Genomic DNA, 21,592 nt, shown 5'->3' on the forward strand with positions numbered 1-21,592 from the left:
GGCCCATAGTTTGGCTAGATTAAATAAACAACACCAACAAAAAAGGATTAAGGCACACATCTGCTGTGGTGAGTTGAGCCCAGTGCTACCAAGGTGGCAGAGTACTTACATAGACCCAACTTCAATGCAGCTTTAAAAAAAATTATGCACAGCTTTTAGGGGAGAGGGGATTTGTTTTATTTAAAGCCTTTGGAGAAGCAGAACATCTCCATTTGGTCTCTGATTGGCATTGCAAAATGCATACTCATCTACTGGAGAAAACTGTACCCGAATTCAGAAGCTGGCTCGGAAGGGTCTGCTGTGGGATCCAGGAGAAAGCGCTGTTGTGTGATCATTGAGTTTGGAAGAACGTTCAGCACGGGGTAGCCCATCTGCTTGGTCCAGGTGTCCATCACTTCTTGGACAGGATAACCACTTACCTAAGAATAACAGTGGATGATCATGCTGAGAACACCAAAATGAGACTGAAGAAGGATATTACTCTTCAGCTCAGGAGGTGAGAACCTACAGTTTTCTCTTCTAAATGCTGGCTTTGGAAAACGCATGGGCATAGCTGGTCTAAATAACAGTATTTATTGATTGTAAACAACAAGGAAAGGCCAGCCAGTCGTTATACACTGTTTGCATAGATGGCAACATTTTGGAGTTCCTGCAGAGGTGAATGCTCAAGATATCACAAAGCCACCTTAGGTGACAGCATTCAATATCTTTCATATTTTCCTTCCATGAAAGTTGTGGGGGGAAGTATAGCAAATTCAATATGAAGATGTTTGCTATGATTAGTATAACGCAAGGAAGGAGAGGGATTTGGACATTGCCAGAGGCAAGGTGCCTGGAAGAAATCTCATTCCCCCCCCCCCCCAGATATAAGCTCTGGCTCTGTAGGCAACAACCTCACCCACACAAGTGTGCCACAGTGATGGGAGAAAGTGCCATGGCTACTTGTCTGCATGCACTGTGGCTATGAAAGCCACAGGGAATCTGCCTGAGATGCTGTCTGACAGCTTCATTCTAAACGCATACACACATGATTAATGGTCCTAAAGGAAAAAAAGGGTTTCAAAGGGTCTGAGAATCCAACTGGGGTTGATAAGAAGAGCGTATCTTTTTGGCCGAGTCTTGCTTAGCACTTTTAGTCAAACTGCTTCTATCCCCCCCTAAAAAGATAGAAGAATAAAAGAATCTCAAGAGTGCCACCAGACATCCATTCCTAGTGATCTGTGCTTCTTGGTTCGTTCATGTTCTCTTTTCTCCTCTCCATAATTGTGCTATCAGGACAGCAAGGACTGCACTGATAAAAGGCAATAGGCCAGAGGGGAGCAGTCTTCAGGCTCATTAGAACCAATTCACTGGAACCACTAGAGCTTCAAGATCTACCAGCCAGAGCCAGGAGCAAAAAATATATGCGTGTTCACATGTTCCATTCAACAAATTTACAACTCTGTACACAAGTAGTTGAGCACAGTAACATCCAACAAGCGTACAGTTAGTGCATCTGTGTATACAACAGCTGAGCTGCACAAAGCTGTACACTCTAAAAAAAACACTTGTGTAATGTATGAACAAGCTTATGGTCAGAATTAAAGAACAAGGTGCCTCTGAGCACATTATGAACCCTAGAATTTGTTCTCAGAACCAGAACTGAGCTGGTACTTTCAGAAAAGTACACTCCTGGTTAACCCAAGCTTTCTTCACTTCAGCAGTCTTATTTAAGAGGTGTAAGTTACTTGATGTTGCTCTTGCAGGAGAATCTCACCTAGTGGGGTGGAGCTGCAGCATAAGCCTCCTGACAGTGGGGCAGTGCCATTCCTGCAGGTTGTCTGTGCAGCTCTGACCTTGCCACCTCCTTGTCCTTCCCACTAGGAGATACTGCTGCAAGAGGCCTATTGCTGCAGTTCCACACCACCAGGTGAGCCACTTCCTTGTTTAAAAATAGCAGGGCAGGTTATGGATGAAGCATGCTGAACAGATATGCCCAATACGTTGAAATTCTTTTGCAGTTTATTTTCATTATGGCTTTCTTCTTATCCACCTGCCTTGAGGCATTTTCTTACTGAGAAATGCTGTCGCACTTAGCGGGAGTTTGTGTGAGCCAGAAGCAATGCATTCAAAATGTATGGAGAGAAGTTGTTTTTAAGATTAGATTTCCTAGCCAAGCAGAAAGATGGGGGAAGTGGGACTAGGAGGCTGTCCCTAATAAAATAATACAAACATTTGTACTGATTCATAGTCATACATACACATACCTCTCCCAGTGCTTTCCAGAAGTCACTTGTTTTTGCATTTTTGAATTCATGGTCTTTTAAATATTTCTGTTGGAGAAAATGGAAACAGTTACTCAATATTAGTATGAACACCCACCTCAGCAGCTTTAATGGTCTGATGTTAGTGTCAGGAGTTGAGCCTACACTCGAGTAGGACTCTGGCAGAGACACATGCCCGACTGGCATGTTCTCTCCCTCCTGGTCGCTCGTTCGAGAACTTCATAAGCTTTCTTCAGCCCGAACATCACAGCGACCGATGCTAACCGACACCGGCACACTTAGGGATCCGCAGAGTTTGTGCATCATGCATGTGACAGACCTCAGCAACTCAGCATTTTGGATAATCTACTTTATTTACATATAAACACACACGGAGCTCTGCAACATGGCTCTCTCTCTCTCTAGCATCAGACAGCCAAGAGAAAAAGAACAAAGGACAATAGTCCCACTTCAAGGAACACAGTAACACAAACATCCTGTCTCCGTCACTTCCTACTTTGTAGAGTCAAAACATATACTGTCATGTGATAGACAAAAATCCTATGACTGCAATCATGGAGCAGGAATTCTAACAGTTAGAAGTTCTGCAGCATGCAGTTGCCACCTTCCTGACTCTGTGGATCAGCAACTGCAACTTTGCAGTCTGCACTGGCTTCCTGTTGTTTCATGGGCATGATTCAAAAATCTGAGGGTGGCTTTGAATAACGTAACAGATGTACCTCTTAATCTCCTTCCTTCTTGCCTATTCCAGCCATGCACCATGCAGAGACCTTCTGAGCAGTGCGGCATCATGTCTTTAGCCAGAGTGGGAGTGTCACTGTTGGTATATCTCACTTACGTGCTGCTGTCGTCAGTTTAAAACCCGCATGCAAGCAACAGGCAAGTTTCCAAAGCACAGAGAAGGCTAAAGGAAATAAAAGTGCTCTGGACAAGATTCTCTAGGAAATTCAGGTTCCCACTGAACACTATAGGAAATGCTCCTGGGGAAGGTTGTAGTATTTTAATTTAGAGGAAGTTGGGACGCGGGTGGCGCTGTGGGTTAAACCACAGAGCCTAGGACTTGCCGATCAGAAGGTCGGTGGTTAAAATCCCGGCGATGGGGTGAGCTCCCATTGCTCGGTCCCTGCTCCTGCCAACCTAGCAGTTCGAAAGCACATCAAAGTGCAAGTAGATAAATAGGTACCACTCCAGCGGGAGGATAAACAGTGTTTCCGTGCACTGCTCTGGTTCGCCAGAAGCGGCTTAGTCATGCTGGCCACATGACCCAGAAGCTGTACGCCAGCTCCCTCGGCCAATAAAGCGAGATGAGCGCCGCAACCCCAGAGTCGGTCATGACTGGACCTAATGGTCAGGGGCCCCTTTACTTAATTTAGAGGAAAGGCATGGGAGAGCTTAGCCACACGTCCTCTTGTCCTTCTGATTCCCCCCAGGGAAAACCGTCTTATTCTTATTCTTATTAAGATTTGTACACTGCCCTTCATCTGCAGATCTCAGGACAGTTCACAATATAAAAATGAAACATAAAAGCACAAAATACACGATAAAAGCAAAAACAAAACAAACCAATAAACCCTGCTACCTTTAGTGCTCAATTGGAGAAAATGACAATTTGGGTTTCCCCCGGATTGCCATTTGTTCCAATCTATTGCTAAAGAGCAGCTTTTCCCTTGGTAAGGAGAGGGGCAAAGGGAAAACCGCTCAGACCAGTGCTTTCTAAGCACAGCAGAAGTGTGAACCAACCCTTGACATGCAAGAAATGTATACAATTCTGCAAGGCATGAAGAAAGTGGATAGAGAATGCTTTTCTCTCCTCTCCTAACGTTAGAACTCATGGGCATCCAATGAAGCTGGAGGATTGTTGGAGGATACAGGACAGGCAAAAGAAAGTGCTTTTTCACCGAGGGCAAAGTTAAATCATTTGCTCCCACAGGAGGCATTCGTGGCCAAAAACATGGATGACTTTAAAAGAGGATGAGACAAATTCATGGAGGAGAAGGCTATCAGTGGCCCTTCAGCTCTCTATATTGGACAAACAGGCCAAACCTTACGCCAAAGAATAAACGGACATAAATCTGACATCAAGAATCACAAAACAGAGAAACCAGTAGGAGAACACTTCAATCTCCCAGGACATTCTATACAAGATCTCAAAGTAGCTGTTTTACTACAAAGGAATTTCAGAAATAGACTGGAAAGAGAAGCTGCTGAATTGCAACTCATTACCAAACTTAAAACAATGGAGAGACCTGGTCTGAACAGAGACATTGGATTCTTATCTCATTATACATGACTAAGCCATTTCTCACCTTCTCACCCCTTGCCTTTTCCTGTAAGACCTATTACAGTCGTTAAGAGTCGTCAACAGGCTCATCCCAGCTATCTGCCAATCTCCCATTCCCACCACCCTTCTGAGTAATACCCCTCCCCACCTTCTCACTATATAGAAGGATCTGGCAACTTCTGTTTCAGTGTATCTGAAGAAGTGTGCATGCACACGAAAGCTTATACCAAGAACTAACTTAGTTGGTCTTTAAGGTGCTACAGGAAGGAATTTTTTTATTTTGACTATGGCAGACCAACACGGCTACCTATCTGTAACCTTCTCCTATGTTCTGCCTCCATGGTCAGAGGCAGCATGTGTCTTGGTACCAGCTGCTGGGAATGGCAGGAGGACTATTGCACTCAGGTTCTACTTGAGGGGAAAACAGGATGCTGTCCTAGATGGGCCACTGGCCTGAATCATCAAGTTCTTCCTCACATAACATTGAACTGCATGGATGCTTCCTAAACATATTCAGTCAGAAGTAAATTCCATTGAACAAACTGCTGCTTACATAGCTGCTACAGGAGAGGGACTGTGAGCAACATCTCAAGAAGGGTGTTTCTAGGACTAAAGTGAAACTGTGAAGCTCCCTTGTTATTTTTGCTTTTGGATGCTGCATGTTGTTCTATTTACAGTATTGAAATGTGGGTTGTTGTTTTTTGGTATGTTATAATATTTTTGTTTTGCTATGTTATTGTGAAAATGTTACTGTGTTATTGTTCTGCTATGTTATTAGGATTTTTTGTGTAATGTTTGAAATACATATCTGTTTCTTTGTTGTAAGTCGCTTTGGGCATTGTTCTTTGGTGGAAAAGTGGCATTCAAATAAAATGAATGATTGTGTGTGCCAAGATGAAGAACTTGTGGCCCTCCAAATGTTGGACCACAACACCCCTCAACCTCAGCCGCCACAGACACTGGTTAAGTATGATAGGGTCAGAGACAGACTTTGGTAATATGGCATCCTGAATGAGGACAAAATGTTGTGTGTTCCCTAAATATCTCTTATTTTCATGCCCTCCTCCCTCTCGCTTTCTATTCTATGCATGCTCTCAAGGGCAGTACAGGATATTTTGTACTCCCTTGGCTCCGTGCCTTGTGAGGAGGAACTGCTTGCACCGCCCTAAATCTGGTGCTGACGGGAGTTGTAGTCCTCCAACATCTGGAGAGCTGTAGGTTCCCCAGCCTTGATGTGCAAGATCCAGGTGTAGGATGCTGAGCTTCCAAGATCACTGGGTGTAAGATGCTGGTCGCCCAAGAATTTCATCTGTGACCAGAATGATTATACAGCAAAGTTGTACAAGATGAATGAAAGGGATCTGAGATTTTTTGAGGGTTATTTTTTAAATCTGTCCTTGATTAAACAGTTATAAATGCAATTCTCATTGACCTTAATTATTCCCCCCAATTAAAAGCTATTTATGTAAGAGAGCAGATTGTTCTCATTATACCCTGGTTGAGCTCATATTCCCATTATTCGAGAACACATCTTAAAATAACACTCATCCATTTACCAAGACAGGAATTTATAATCCAGGTACACCATGTGGGCCTCAGTAAACAAAAAAGAACACAGCCAGAGCGCTCTCTCTCTCTCTCCAAGCTCTTTAGTGCTAATGCACTGCCTAGTAAATGTGTCAGGCTGGAAAATGCTGACTCCCAATGTCAAGGCTGGATAAAAAATAGATCTGTCCTTTGGAAAGCGTTGAAACTTGCTTTCAGGGACCAAAGAATGGATCCTGCAGACATGCAAGATTGGAGCGTGGAGAGAAGTTTATTTTTCACTCTAGATTGTATTGTCAGGGAGCACAGCTGTGTTTCTGCTGAATTGTCTTTTTAAATCACCCCCTCCCCTGTGCTTTGGTTTTTAATTGAGATGGGTGGGTTCCCCCCCTCCTCTTCTAGATCATATACCTGAGGTCAGGTTTAAAGTGATATATCGCATTTTTCGTTCTATAGGACGCACCGGACCATAGAACGCACCTTGTTTTAGAGGGGGAGAACAAGAAAAAAAAATCCGCCCCTCTCTGCTCAGTGCCCCTTCAGCGAAGCAGCAGGAGAAACGAAGCCCCTTCCATTTCTCCTCCCTCTTGGCTGAAGGGGCGCTGCGCAGCTCTCCCTCTCTGCTGAAGTCAGGAGAGTCTTGCTCTCCTGGCTTCAGTGAAAGGAACCTGAAGCCTGCAGAGCACAGCAGGAACTCCGAAGGCTTTAGGCGGCTATCCCTCTCGCTCTCTGACCCCTCTCGCTCTCTAGGCTTCAGCAAAAGCAATGCAAAGCCTCCGGAGTGCAGCAGGAGCGCTCCCACTGCACTTCGGAGGCTTCACGTTGCTATTGCTGAAGCCAAGGAGCCTGCATTCTCTCTATAGGACGCACACACATTTCCCCTTAATTTTTGGAGGGGAAAAAGTGTGTCCTATAAAGCAAAAACTACAATAGTTGATAAGGAGGATGTGTGGGAACCACTTTGTTGGATGGTACATTTTTGGTGGCTATAGTTACATGCCCAGATTGCTATTATCACAGGGCGCTTGTAACCACATAGTTTGATAGCTGATCATATTTGCCAAGAGGAAAAGGAAATACTGTCACGTCTTTGCTTCTTCAGCTTAATGATCAAGTGTAGTTGCTTTTGATGATGATGATGATGATGATGATGATGATGATGATGATGATAATGATAAAATAATCAGATTCTTACCACTTGGCAGGATGACATAGCTGGCAAATATGTCAGGTGGTTACAGGAACACCATGGTAAGTCACCACTCACTGAACATCTAGCCTACTTCTGAGCTTCCCATTGCCATGAGTTTGGCCACTGTGGGAGCAGAATGCTGGACTAGATGTGTCTGATCCAGCAGGGCTTATCACATACTCCTGTGTTCTCCTTATGTGTTATACAAGCTCATATGCTTGGATAATAGCTATTTGTGGACCGAGCTCCCTAAATGCACGCCTGGTTGGCGTGGTTGGCATTGCTTCTGCAGTTGCTCTTGCATCACTCCCAGGAATGTGTTTGAAAGCTTCTGCCCATGTAGTTGGTTGGCTTTTCTGCCACGAAAGGTTAACTGCATGGAGGAAGTTTTTAGAAGTTCCTGAGAATGATGTGGCAGAAACAGTGATGGTGTATTAGTGGCGGGGGAGAGGTAGAGAAACACTGCCTTTCATATTTTGGTTTTGTGATTGTCTGAAGAGGGCTTCTTCTGAAACTCTCTGGTATATTTATTTATTTCATAAAATTTATACACTGTTTGATTGCAACCCCCCCAAAAAACCCCCAAACCCTCAAAGAAGTTTACAAAATAAAATAAAATAATTGGCACAAGCAGTTTAAAAGAACTATTTAAAACTTTCAAAGAAATCAGAAATAAACTAAAAGCATATTAAAACACACATCAGCACTCTACATATCTGGGTAGGCTTGTCTAAAGAAAAGCATTTTTAGTAGGTGCCAAAGAGAAAATAGTGAAGCCTGGTGTCAATAGGAAGGGAGTTCCAAAGTGTGTGTGTGTGTGTGTGTGTGTGTGTGTGTGTGTGTAGCAGCAATAGCAGCAGCACTGGATCTCTCTACCGCTACTACCACCTCAGTTAATATGGATGACTTTGACTGGAAAAGTCATCCATTTCTCTACATTAGAATTGCTATTTGACAGATAGGTTACAACTGTTACATTGAGTATATAACATCATCCATTTTTTCCTGGTACATTCCTGACTTAGCTGTAGTGGGACAGTAGATGGCACTGTTTGTCTCACTCTCAACTACTTCTGTACTTTCAGCGTATACATACGGCACAAGCTTACATTATAGCAGACTGTGAATTATAAGTGCAAATGGATTGCAACCATGGTACAGAAATAAGGGTGGGAGGCTACATTCACCGCAACGCTGACCTTTCTGTATTAGCATAGGAACCGTGATGGCAGAATGCAATATCCTAAAGGCTTGGATGCCTTTATCACTTTGATCTCAGTTCTGGCAGTGGGCACTAGATGCATCTGTGATGTAACAGTGAGCAATGACCCAATATAATGGTATGGTAAATAATTTCATTTAAGCACTAGTGCAGCCAGTGCTTGTGGGGAACATCTGGCCCTCCAGATTTTGCTCAACTCCAACTCCCATCACTCTTAGCAAGCATGGCCAATAGACAGGGATCATGGGAGCTATTGGTCGGCAGCTCCTGACATCTAAAGCTTCCCCACACCAGTCCTACAGTATATTTTAAAGGCAGCAAGGCACACATTTTTCTTAGGCAAAAAATGGAAGTTGGGACTCAAACCAGAGTCCTGATAAAGGTAGCAAACAGGGCTTTTCATCAGCTGGAACTTGCCGGAACTCAGTTCTGGCACCTCTCAGGTGGGTGCCATCGCCATTACAAGAGAACAAAGGAGACAGTCATGTTGAGTTCTGGCTCCTCTTTTTCTAGAAAAATACCACTGGTAGCAAGCATCTCTGTTGTTAAAGGAAGCATACACAAATGGCCTATAATGACTAGGAAATGACTGGAGACCCCTCTAGGAAAGGGATGGCTAACCTTTTTCAAGCCAAAGGCTGCACTACCCTTTGAACTCTCTGCAGGGTCACATGTCAAAAGGGGCATTGCAGTTTCCAGACCCTCAGGGCTGACCTTAAGTCTCCAGGTTTGCCTGACCCCCCCCCCAGGTGGTGGTGGGGCCTGAAGTTTCAGGTGGGTGAGAGAACCTTAAAAAAGGTTATATGGGCCTGTCCATATAAGCCCTGCCATGGGACACTAAAACATCTGGAGAATGAGGAGGGGACAGAGGGTGAAGAAAGGGTTGTGAGTGAAGGGTAGTCATCTCCCTATCCTTTGGTCCCCCTGGGAAACTCAACAAACCTGTTGTACCTGGCACTGGATGTGGAGAGTAAAGCTGAATGGGACACAGCTATGGGCAGCCTGAGGAAGTACCACCCACCTTGGGCCTGACCATAAAAAGCAAGTCTAGAGTGAGAGACTAGGGTGGTGCCTGCTGTTTCTGGGAACGCTCCTTGTGAAGCTTTTGTGGGTGAGCTGAGAGTTTGTTTGGACCCTGGGTGAGAGCCCTGAGACTGAGGGGAAGGGTGTATCAGAAGGAAATGAACTGATATTGATTTATATATATAGTAACAGAGAAGCTGATAGACAGACATACAGTAGTTGTGGGGAAGGGTCTTATGTACATGTCTATAAACTCAAATTGCTGCTGTTTGGAGATGTCATCACAGAGAAGATGCTTAGAGAAGACCAAGACCTGTTTTGTGAACCAAAATGGATTGTGCCATCTGGCTTTAGAGGGAAGTAAGTGAAATAATTCTCTAAATTTCTGATCAAAATTCCCTAAAATGATCCACACCACAATCCTAAACAACTTTACTCAGAAGTAAGGCCTATTGTTTTCAATGGGACCTATTCTCTCAAGGAAGTGTGCATAGGATTGCACACTAATTACTAAGCATTTCCCTATTTTCCTGTTCTACGCCAATCTGAGTAGATCATACCTGACATCCAGCTTGGAATTTTTCTGGTGAGATCCAGTCTTCCAGCATTCTGAGAATCGATGCTCCCTAAGAAAGCAGAGATTGGGATTATCAGCAATTATCAGTTGATACTATACCAGTATCAATCAAGCCATGTTCTTGAAACTTGAAAAAGTCTGACTGACTGAGCAAAATACATGGATAAAAGATTGATTCTCTTATTTATGCATAGCACAGCAATATATCATTCATATTTTTAATGCCTTACATTTATGAACTGCTCTCCTTAGCCCATAGCCTTCCTCCTTACTGTGTGAGAGTCAACACAACCCAGAATGAACCAAAAACCACAGAGCACAAGAAGTAGGCACAAATCACCCAGTTTCAGCCATAAGCAATTCATAGTGGTTTGTCTGCATCTTACCTTAAATGCCGCCTGTGTTAAGGCAGATGGCTTGGTAGCAAAGGAAGCCCTACCCTTCTGCCTCAAATAGCTCTGCCTGCGACTTTGTTTGTTTTCTGTGGATTTAAGAGATCCTGCCTGCAGATGCTTTTCAAAATGTTTAGCCACTTCTGACAACACTAACAAAAGCCAAAGTTCTCAGAAATTCTAGTCTGAAGAAGATTCCAGCCCCATACAACACTACATACCTACGTATACAAGGAAGCAGTGTGAGCGCTTAAGTTTGCATGTGAGGTTGTTGTTGTTGCTTTTAAAAAAGATTCCTAAGTGAAGACATTCTCTAGCAAACATGAGCCAGGTTCACATGGCATGCTGACCTTCTGCATTTGTGTTCAAGTAAGGCCCAGTTCACATAACCCTTTGGCTTATGGCCATTTGCTTGTTCTCCACACCCTTGCTTGTGGCAATCTGATTGGGAAAAAGAGCTGTATGTTGGGATGGACGGATCTGTCAGTTTCAGTTACTCTCAGTTTCTCTCTCAGTTGTAAGTTCACTTTTCCACATTTCCACATCAGTTTGCTTTTTTTAAAACACACACACACACACACACACACACAAATTCATTAGTGCAAATTTCTCCTAACATATACATTTGTGTATGATATTTTTCCTGTATGTACACATTTTCTACTACAATGCAGAATTCCAGGTCTGTTCATGTAGATGTAACTCCAAATTTCCCTGCTCTTGACCATCTGGATATTAAAAGAAGCCACCTTTTCCACTTGTCCTAGTATCTTCTGCATTGAAGCCAAAGCACATTGTCAGAAGATGCTATAAAACCAACTTCTTTCAAGCTTCATCTCCTGAAGAGCGACATATCAACTCAAACACTATTGACTTTGTGTCTGCCTTCTTGACATTGTATCAAAGAGAAGACAAGTTCTTCCTTACTTTGCTGTAGGATATGCCATCAAACACAGAGGTTATTTCATCAGGAGAAGACACATTCACTACAATAGCATGGGAGGAAATCAAAGAGTCCTCCTTCAGAACAGGGAACAGATCCTCAATCAAAATTTGGTCCATCTGTAAAGAAAAATGAAGGGAAAATGGAGCAAAATACACTGAATAAGATTACAAGAAATGATTATGCCTCTCTGTTTAATATTTCTACTGGTCTGTCATCATGTTGCGATGACAATCTGAACCTCGAGGGGTGAAAGAGGCACACAGATTGAGCCAAGACTTGGAAAGTGGCTCTTGTAGGACTCTACCTCAGAGTCTGTATGGATAATCTTGGGAAGAGAAGGACAGGAAGGGGAGGTGCCTCCATAACCCCTGGTGAGCTCTCCTCCCTCCCTCCGTTTCTTTCTCCCTGGCACTGAGGGAAGCTTTTTCTGACTGGAGTGGGGAAAATAGGGAGGGATAGGAAGAGATATGTTGTTTTCCTTCTGCTGGAAAACTGTAGATTGGAGAGAGGATGGTCTGCAGGCTAGGGGAGAGTTTGTGGCCCTTTGTGAGGAAGAACTTAGTGGTCTTGGGGAAGGAAATATGAAAAAGACATGGTCATAGTGGGTGGTTTGGTAGCACGCCATGGCTTAAAAACAAACAAACATGCTTTATTCTACACTATACCTGTGACTTGTTTTGAGTTTTTGATAAAACATTTCCCCCCATGTTATCAGTCCAAAAAATTCTACATAAATCAGTAATAATAATGCCTCTGCTCCACACCACAATATAAGCACGTAATATAATGTAATGTAAGAAAGTTAATATTTACCATTTGCCAATCTCCTTCTGTAGCATTGACCCCCAGAAATTCAAAGAAGCTGGCAAATCCTTCATTCAGCCACAAGTCTTCCCACCAGTCCATGGTCACAATGTTCCCAAACCACTACAATGGGAAGCAGGGGGAGGGAGGGGAGAAGCGTTATTTATACAGGTTATAGCTCTATGGTAACTTAGCAAATATTTACATGATACAGCTATTGTGCAGATCTTGCTGTGTCAAAATTAATAGATGAAAGGGTTCCTTATATGGAGATATGCTGTCCACTTCACTGAAGACTTTTAGGCACCAGCTTAAAACAGATATGTTAATGGAGGCATTGGGGTATTGGATATTTTTGAGACCATTGCTGAACTGTTCTGTTGAGCTCTTTTTACAGAGTTTTAATATAATTATGTCTGTATTTTATCTGCTCTGTTTATATTTTGTTTGTTAGGACCCTGACGTCCTATGGGATGAAGGGTGGTTGAGAAAAATAACTAATAAATAAATGATTAAATAAATGTTATTTTCACCAATGCATGCATTTTACAGTATGTAGACTTTCCCCCAAATACATTTTGGTACACATCAGTTCAAGAACTGTATCCAAAATTTGGAGAAGTGTGAATTTCACAGGATAGCTGTGTGACACTTCGCTTATTGGTTCTAGAAGTGTGAATTAGGCAGTTGCTCATTAAAATGCAATCAAAACTGAACTCTGGCTCAATATCCCTGCACAAAGCTCTGTCTACTATCATCTTCCTATCTGCAGCCCCAGCACACACCACCTGAGGCACCCAGCTTCACTCTGCCTAATAGTAGGGCTAGCTCTAGGGTGAACTAATTCAACTGATGCATGAGATGTTGCTCACATCACTGTGGCATTGTTTCCTTTCTCTTCCACTTTCCCATGGGAGAAGATTGCTACTGCAATTTATCATGATTTGTAGCAGCAAAAATGGGTGTGGTCTCACTACAGCTTTGTGTTGTAGTAGCCCCTAACAGTAAATCTCCAGCAAATGAAGTGCTGTTGATACAGGATGAAAATGAGACAAAACCATCATCTGAAATATGTTTCAGTACTTCAAAGCTTTAAAAAGAATCCACTTATTTTGCAGCTGAAAAGAAAGCAGAAAAATCTGACAGAATAAAATAGATGGCATAAGTGAATCATTATTTCCTTGACTAAAATATTAACATTTGATGACTTTGTGATAAGATGCTATGTAAGCTGTACCTGGTGAACAAGTTCATGGGCAACCACAGCCGCTACTCTTTGCTTGTTTGAAGCAGCAGATTCATTTGGATCATAAAGAAGATTAGTTTCTCTGTAAGTGATCAAACCCCAGTTCTCCATGGCCCCAGTGCCAAAATCTGGAATGGCTATTTTGTCTAGATAGAAAAAGAGAGACATTTACCATGAGTGTTCAAGCTCATTTATCTTATTCAAGTCACAGAACTGCTGCATCTAACAGAAATACTTCAGCTTGTTGCTTGTGCTCCCTGCAACTCTGAAATGCATAAGGTCCTGGAATTCAACCCCCCCAGAGATGCTGCAAGTCAGTATAGGCAATGGTGAACCCTTGGTCTGACTCAGCAGAACATTCAACATGTGTCTGGACTGCTGAAATGCCAGGTTGATGCTGGTGAACCAGGTTCTTCCGCTCCCAATTTCACATTCCCCCTTATGACAGCATGGGTGCAACTATGCTTAACATTTTGGAGAGCTTATGAAATCAAATAGGTGTGGACATGTGGAGCTTGATTTGTGGACCTTGAGTCATGGTATTTGCAGGACAGCCCCTGGCTGTATGCATCTACGTGTTCATCTTTCCACTGGAATGTATCCAATGGGAAGAGCCAGGGAAGGAGAGACAGTGAGATAAGGAGGCACTAACATCGGGAGGAAAGAAGGCAAGAAGATTAGGAGTCCTCCATTGACACCTATTGACTAGGTACAGTATGTGTACAAATTGTTGCAATCATAGAACTGAAGAATTGGAAGGGATATTGGAAAACATTTAGTCCACCACCACCTTGATCAACACAGGATTCACACTGCAGCATCCCTGGCAGATGGCTGTCCAATCTCTGCTGAAATATATTCAATGAAAGATGTACCGTATTTTTCGCTCTATAGGACGCACCCAACCATAGGATGCACCTTGTTTTAGAGGGGGAGAACAAGGAATTTTTTTAAAAAAAAAAAACTCCCCCTCTCTGCTCAGCACCCCTTCAGCAAAGCAGCAGGAGAAATGGAGCCCCTTCCATTTCTCCCGCTTCACTGAAGGAGCACTGTGCAGCTCTCCCTCTCTGCTGAAGCCAGGAGAGTCTTGCTCTCCCAGCTTCCACAAAAGGAACCCGAAGCCTTTGGAGCGCAGCGCGAGGTCCCGCTGAGCTCCAAAGGCTTCAGGGATAGCCACCTGAAGTCTCTGGAGTGCAGCGGGAACTCACGCTATGCTCCAAAGGCTTCGGGTTCCTTTCGCTGAAGCCACGAGAGCCAGTGTGGTGTAGTGGTTAAGAGCGGTAGTCACGTAATCTGAGGAACCGGGTTTGCGACTCCGCTCCTCCACATGCAGCTGCTGGGTGACCTTGGGCCAGTCACACTTCTTTGAAGTCTCTCAGCCCCACTCACCTCACAGAGTGTTTGTTGTGGCGGAGGAAGGGAAAGGAGAATGTTAGCCGCTTTGAGACTCCTTAAAGGGAGTGAAAGGCGGGATATCAAATCCAAACTCTTCTTCTTCTTCTTGCTTTCCCGGCTTCAGCAAAAGGAACCCGAAGCCTTCGGGAACCCGAGTTCCCACTGCACTCCAAAGGCTTCAGGTGGCTATCCCTGAAGCCTGGAGAGCGAGAGGGGTCGGTGCGCACCAACCCCTCTCGCTCTACAGTCTTCAGCGAAAGCAACGCGAAGCCTCCTGAGCGCGGAGGGAGCGCTCCCTTTGAGCTTCGGAGGCTTCGTGTTGCTATCGTTGAAGCCAAGGAGCCTACATTCACTCCATAGGATGCACACACATTTCCCCTTAATTTTTGGAGGGGAAAAAGTGCGTCCTATAGAGCGAAAAATACGGTACTCCTGAGGTGCCAGCCAAAATTGAAGCTTGCCTGGTCAGTACAGAGTCCTGGGTGAAATATCTCAGCTGGCTTCCTCCTACTCCTTCTTCAGACCTGTACCTATTTTCCTCAGCCAAACAAAGGGTAATGTAGAAGAGAAGGGAGCTATGCCAGGTACATGTCCTACCAGCAATGTAAGCTGGATGAAACCAAAGACCCATCTAGTCCAACATTATGTACCATAAGTGGCCAACCAGATGCCTCTGGGAAGGCCATAAGCAGTACAGGTGTGCAGTAACTCTCTCCCACTTGTCTTCCACAGAAAATAGGCTCCAGAGGCAGTACACAGCCATCATGACTAGTAGTCGCTGATAGTCTTATCCTCTGTGACCCATCCAAGTTTGTGACCATCACTAGAATCTGTGAAAGTAATATGTGCTGTGTGAAGTAGTTCCTTTCATCTACCCTGAATCTCCAACCATTTACATAGGTATATTGGGTGAGCTTGGATTTGGGTATTATAAGAGAGGGGGAAACTTCTCTTTCTCCACTTTCTCCATACCTTGCAAAGCAACTGAACCACGATTGCCATTTTAATGCCCATTCACCCAGTTTGGAGACATCCCTTTGGACCTCTTCCCAATCCCTCAGTAGGGCTCTTGGCAGGCTCTTCCCCTGCCACAGGGGATGCTTTCTGCTGCCTGATTGGTAATGCCAAACTAGTCTTTACAATGTCTTCCTGCAATTAGGTTGTAAAAGGATTTCGTAAATGGGACTAAGAAATATTTATTGGCAAATTAAGTAAACTAAATCCCCATGTAATGAAGAACATCTGCTTCTACTCCCCACAACATGGAGGGTCATGTCTTCACGGCTGGCAATCAATACCAGCTTAAATGAGAATTATGGACGCTAGGTTCCTCTGAGAGGCTAAACAGCCCCGCTACTTAGCCTCGCATAGAATTCAAATTGATTCTGAGATGGGCAATGCTAAAGCATGACCCACCGGTTCAAAAGCCAGAAACCACTGCTTTCTGTTTAATTTTGGTCAAAATGGGTTTCATTTTGGGACTCTGAAGGGCAGCATGTTTATAATTGCAGTTCAACCTTTCTGAACCGCACTTCACCTTTGAGTAGTTTACCACCCACCATTGTTCAGATGGAAATAAACACACACACACACACACACACACACACACACACACACACACTTCAGTCACTTCTGTCTGCAGAATAAAATGTATCTCAGGTGAGTATTAATAGATAGATCACAGCTCCTTTACTTGTGAACAGGAACATAGTAAGTTGCCTTATAATAGGACATATGAGCATATGCAGAGTCTAATGGATCAGGCCAATGGCCCACCTAGTCCAGCATCCTGTTCCCACAGTGCTCACCCAGATGCCTCAAAAGCATAAGAGAATTCTTCCCTTCTGTGGTTTCCTGCAGTTGGTATTCAGAAGCATTTCTAGCTCTAGCCATGGAGGCAGAGCACAGCCATTGTGGCTAGAAGCCATTACTGAGCCAGATTCATCTAGCTCAGTAACTGTGCACATTGGCTGGCAACAGCTCTCCAGGGTTTTTGGGGACGGTACATTCTCACTCCTACTTGGAGATGCTAGGAACTGAATCCAGGACCTTTTGCATGCAAAGCAGACACTCTACCCCAGAGCTCCTGCCTTACAGAGCAATGGTCCCCTGAAATAGCTGAAGCAGGGGGAAATTCCAGAGGGCTCCATTGAAAATGCACACGTGATTTTGGCCTGTGTGTTGTTGTTGTATGCTCCAGTCTAGGCAACGTAGGTTTTGCAATCGTGTGTGTGCAATATCACGAACACCGGGAGAGAGGGTCAGAGGGATTTGAAGACTTGTGTGAAAACTAGGGCGATGCAGCGGCTCTGGTCAAATACCAGATTCTGACTTGAATTGGGCTCATCGGACAACACAGGATTTGGCTAGAGTGGGCTGAGGCAACCCTGGATCCCCTTAGGTAGAGTCGGGTTGGCCTGGAGTGGTCTAGGGCTGCCTGGTGGCAAGGACTGGCAGGGGAGGAGATTCATGCAGGCAGTCAATGCATGTCTCTTGTCCTCTCCTGACAGCATCTTTAATTAGGGGTTTTAGCCCTATTTATACACTGTGAAAGAACCCACACCCAAATCACTTTGGGACCTGGATCTGGGTGGTTCAGGGCTGCTCCAAAATGCCATAAAAAAGGTAAAGGGACCCCTGACCATTAGATCCAGTCGTGTCCGACTCTGGGGTTGCGGCGCTCATCTCGCTTTATTGGCAGAGGGAGCCGGCGTACAGCTTCCGGGTCATGTGGCCAGCATGACTAAGCCGCTTCTGGCGAACCAGAGCAGCGCATGGAAACACCGTTTACCGTCGGAGTGGTACCTATTTATCTACTTGCACTTTGATGTGCTCTCGAACTGCTAGGTTGGCAGGAGCAGGGACCGAGCAACGGGAGCTCACCCCGTCGTGGGGATTTGAACCGCCGACCTTCTGATCGGCAAGTCCTAGGCTCTGTGGTTTAACCCACAGCGCCACCCACATCCCATATTGGGTTGAGTAGGGCTGTGCACAGGTCTAGTTAAAATACCCTCAGTGGAGCAGCCATTGTCCCTCCTCAGGAGTGAACACATGCTCCAGGGATCTCTTAGGCAGGCTATTTGCAAGGTTTGGAGCCACAGTGGGCCTGTAATTTGCCTCTTGGGTCTGTATGACATTTCTCAAAGTTCATGTGGGGAATGGCACTACTCAGGCCAAAACCATCCTAAATAGGCACATCTGCTGCTTCCAACCAACCTTTCCATGTAGGGAAGACACACAAGTATAGTCAAAATAGAAGAAGTGCATCAACAGGAAAAGGACAACGGAGGGTACATGGAATTTGCCTATTCTGATTAATATGTATAGAAGTAAATTTAATAGATATACAGCATAACTCAATCTGCTGCCTGGGTGCTGTTGGTGGGGCAACTTAAGCCACTGGCACTCACTTCCTATGGTTTTTAAATCTTTGAACTAGACTTGGACTGGATGGCTTTTCAAATTGAGGACTGTCCTCTGTAACATTGCCAGTGTCAATTTGTGTTGTTTAGCAACTGATCATTGGTTTGTTATAAACCATAGTCCCATATTTGTACATAACACTAAGCCAAGGCTATTTGAAAGCAATATTCAACTGCAATCTTGACAATTTGGTTGGGTTTGTGGAAAGTCATTGACTTAGTGCTAAACTATGTACAATATGCCCATTATAAGGCAGCTTCATCTGCCCGTCAAAGCATGCTAATATACTGTTAAGGTGCAAGCACAGCAGCTAAACACCACTACTTCAAACATCATACTTCCTGTCAATTTTCAGGTGACTCAGTGACTGACAACAAAATCCTGAAAGCAAATGAACATCAATGTTAATTCGTTACCGAGTTTGGGAAGAGAATAGCTCATGTTGAAGTATCCTTCAAAGAAATCAAATATCTCTTTAGTTATATTTGCTGCATATTCTGCTGTGTGTAACTGCTGGGGCTGGGCATAAACACGGAGCTGTAAAACAAAGCAAAGTTATTATCAGAGGTGTTTCTTGCTGGACACAATTATTGTTTAGCACCAGGATACATTTGATCAATTCACAGAGCTAAAAGGATTAACTCGTCTTGCCCTGAAAGGCAGAAGCACCTTCTCATACATTTTACCCTATAACACTTTGGCTTCATTGACTAGTTCTACACTTGTTCCAGTAAACATTTAACTCCCACCCCCACATCTCTTAGGGGTGATTTATCCCAAATAAGATGTTCCCCAGCCCCTGTTAACTTTTCGCATTTCATGTGATCAGGCTGATGAAAGAGATGAATGATTTTGGCAGTGGAGTAGTAGATAGACATAAGGGGACCAGCGTGAGAGGATGGAAGACCAGAGAGAAAAACTCGCAGTAGTCTAGGTGAGAGATGAGCAGGGCATGCCCCAAAGCTTTAGCCAATGGGACAGAAAGGCATGGCTACATTTTGCAATGTTCTAAGTGGAGAAGCAAAGTGAGTTGGGCCATGTACTGAATATGGGGAACAAAGGAGAAAGGGGAGTCAAAGAGTAAGTCCAGGTCACATGTCTGTCCAACAAAGGGAAGGGTAATAATGTCAATGGAGAGAAGAGCTTTGGGGGAAAGAGGGCAAATTTGGTCTCTAGTCATGGGGGCAGGGCTTTCTTTCCAAGTATCTCACACTGGGGGCTTAGGGTGATCATGTTCCTTGCTTTACAGAAGACAGGCCTCTATCTGTCAGAGGACAGTCCTGGATCTGAAATTGTCATCTGCTTGAGAATTATCCAGTCCAAAGTCTGGTTTAAAGAGAAGAAACCATACAAAGAGACAACAGGAGTCTTGGGGTTGCCCATCCCTTGTCAGCAGACTGAGCTAGCTCCTAAGTCACCTGGTGTAATTGCTACTATGGTGAGATGTATTTCTATTTAAATTATAGTAATTTCTTTTAAAATCTGCATCTAGACATATACATTATCATATGCAAATTTTATGCAAATATATGATGCAAATCCTCCCTTTTGGCAAAGCATAACGGGTCATTCTAGGAGGGCTGTATCATGATACTAAATTCCCTCTGTTCCTGCTGCTGTGGCTTACAGATGTACTCAGTTCCCTTTGAAGCATGGACCATTGAGGATCAGACTTTTCCTTCACAAATGGGTGTCTCTGGGGATTCTATGATTAGCCAACACTCTCAGTGTGGTACATTTAGTATGAACAGCACCCAGGTGGTATTAAGTGGCCTTCTGAGTCCAAAGCCCTTTAAACTCGGTGAGAGACTTTTCATTGCTGTAGATCAGGCACATCCAACAGGTAAATTGTGATCTACTGGTAGATCACTGGATGTAAGTGGTAGATCATTGGTAGATCAGTGGCTCCCGCCAAAGAAGCTGAACAACTTTGGCTCCGCTAAAAGAAGCTCAACATTTTTGCCCTGCACCCCTAAAAAAAGCTCAGCAACTGTGACCTGAACCCCCCAAAGGGGGTATATCACTGCCAGTTTTTAACTCTGTGAGTAGATCGCAGTCTCTTGGGAGTTGGCCACCCCTGCTGTAGATGACAGCGTGAAACCTCTTCTGCCATCAAATCCCTCACCAAAATATCAGCTATGTTCCATAAGTAATTCTCAAGCTTCCAAAAGTCAATGTTTAAGAAGGTGCTGTGGTCCCAGGATAGTAAAATAAAAATATATATAACCAAATACATTTTGCTGTACATTAACAGGGTGCTTTTAAATATAGTGTTATGGGTTTGTAGGAGGCAAACTGGGTGCCAGACATTAGATTTGAAATTCAGGCTAAAACCAGGAAATTGCCTGGACAGAAGAGCCATCAGGGTGTAATGACCGGACAATGGCCAGTCATTGACCCTCTGCCTGAGCTCTGGGTAAATAGCAGAATTGGGAAAGGGGAGTGTTACAGGAAGCATGATGTAGAAATAGGAAAGAAATGTGTTCTTTAAAAAAATGAGGCTTGAAATAGCGGGAGATCAGAGGGGTGAGCAGGCAGGTAATGAGGAGTTATAATAATTGCTATATTAATGTAAATATAACAATATATACCTCTCTCTCTAATAGGCACATGCTTAACTTTTTGCAGTAGCACATTTGTGATAACTGTTGAAAACCAGTGTGGCGTAGCAGTTGGAGTAGGACCTGGAAGAACAGGGTTCAAACCCCACTTGGGCATGCATAACCATGTATTAGGGTTGCCATATGTCCAGGGAAACCTGGACATGTCCTCTTTTGGGGGGTCAACATGCCCATCTGGGCAGATTTTTAAATTTTAAGGGAAATGTCTGGATTTTGGAGGTTTGGTGGGGCTTGGGCCACTGTGGCCTCTGCCAGCCCGAGCTGGGGAAAGAAGTGTGGGTGCAGTGGCGTCGCAATGTGCCCACGCCTGTGCTTGCACAGCTCTTTCCCCGGCTTGGGCTGGCAGCGGCTTGGGCTGCCCCCTTGAGCTTCTTGTAAAGAAAAAGTTGGGATACAAATGCAATAAATAATTGCCTTAACACCCACAGTGGCGCAGGGAACCATTTGCAAGAAACAGGCACAGTTAGCAGATATATCCTGGTATTGGTAAACTAATTTTGCCATATTTACCCATCTATAAGATGCCCCCATGTATAAGACGCCCCCTATTTTGGGGGGCTCAGATTTAAGAAAATGGCCTTGGCACTATCTGTGAATAAGACACCCCCTAATTTTTGACATAATTTATTAGGGGGGGAAACTAGTCTTATACACGGAAAAA

General features: G+C 44.1%; 1 protein-coding gene across 1 annotated transcript in view; it reads right to left on the reverse strand.

Moving 5' to 3' along the window:
- Window positions 1-21,592, reverse strand: part of ENPEP (glutamyl aminopeptidase) — a 57,356-nt gene that overhangs the window by 14,647 nt on the left and 21,117 nt on the right. Inside the window, exons 4-10 of the mRNA XM_081207533.1 lie at window positions 18,727-18,847; window positions 13,484-13,638; window positions 12,256-12,369; window positions 11,424-11,558; window positions 10,088-10,153; window positions 2,247-2,312; window positions 268-419 (exon numbers count right to left, since the gene is read on the reverse strand). Of these exons, the coding sequence (XP_081063659.1) occupies window positions 268-419; window positions 2,247-2,312; window positions 10,088-10,153; window positions 11,424-11,558; window positions 12,256-12,369; window positions 13,484-13,638; window positions 18,727-18,847 (809 nt within the window). The remainder of the gene's footprint in view (window positions 1-267; window positions 420-2,246; window positions 2,313-10,087; window positions 10,154-11,423; window positions 11,559-12,255; window positions 12,370-13,483; window positions 13,639-18,726; window positions 18,848-21,592) is intronic.

Source organism: Podarcis bocagei, assembly GCF_964188305.1.
Source record: "Podarcis bocagei genome assembly, chromosome: 9".
Taxonomy (NCBI): Eukaryota; Metazoa; Chordata; class Lepidosauria; order Squamata; family Lacertidae; genus Podarcis; species Podarcis bocagei.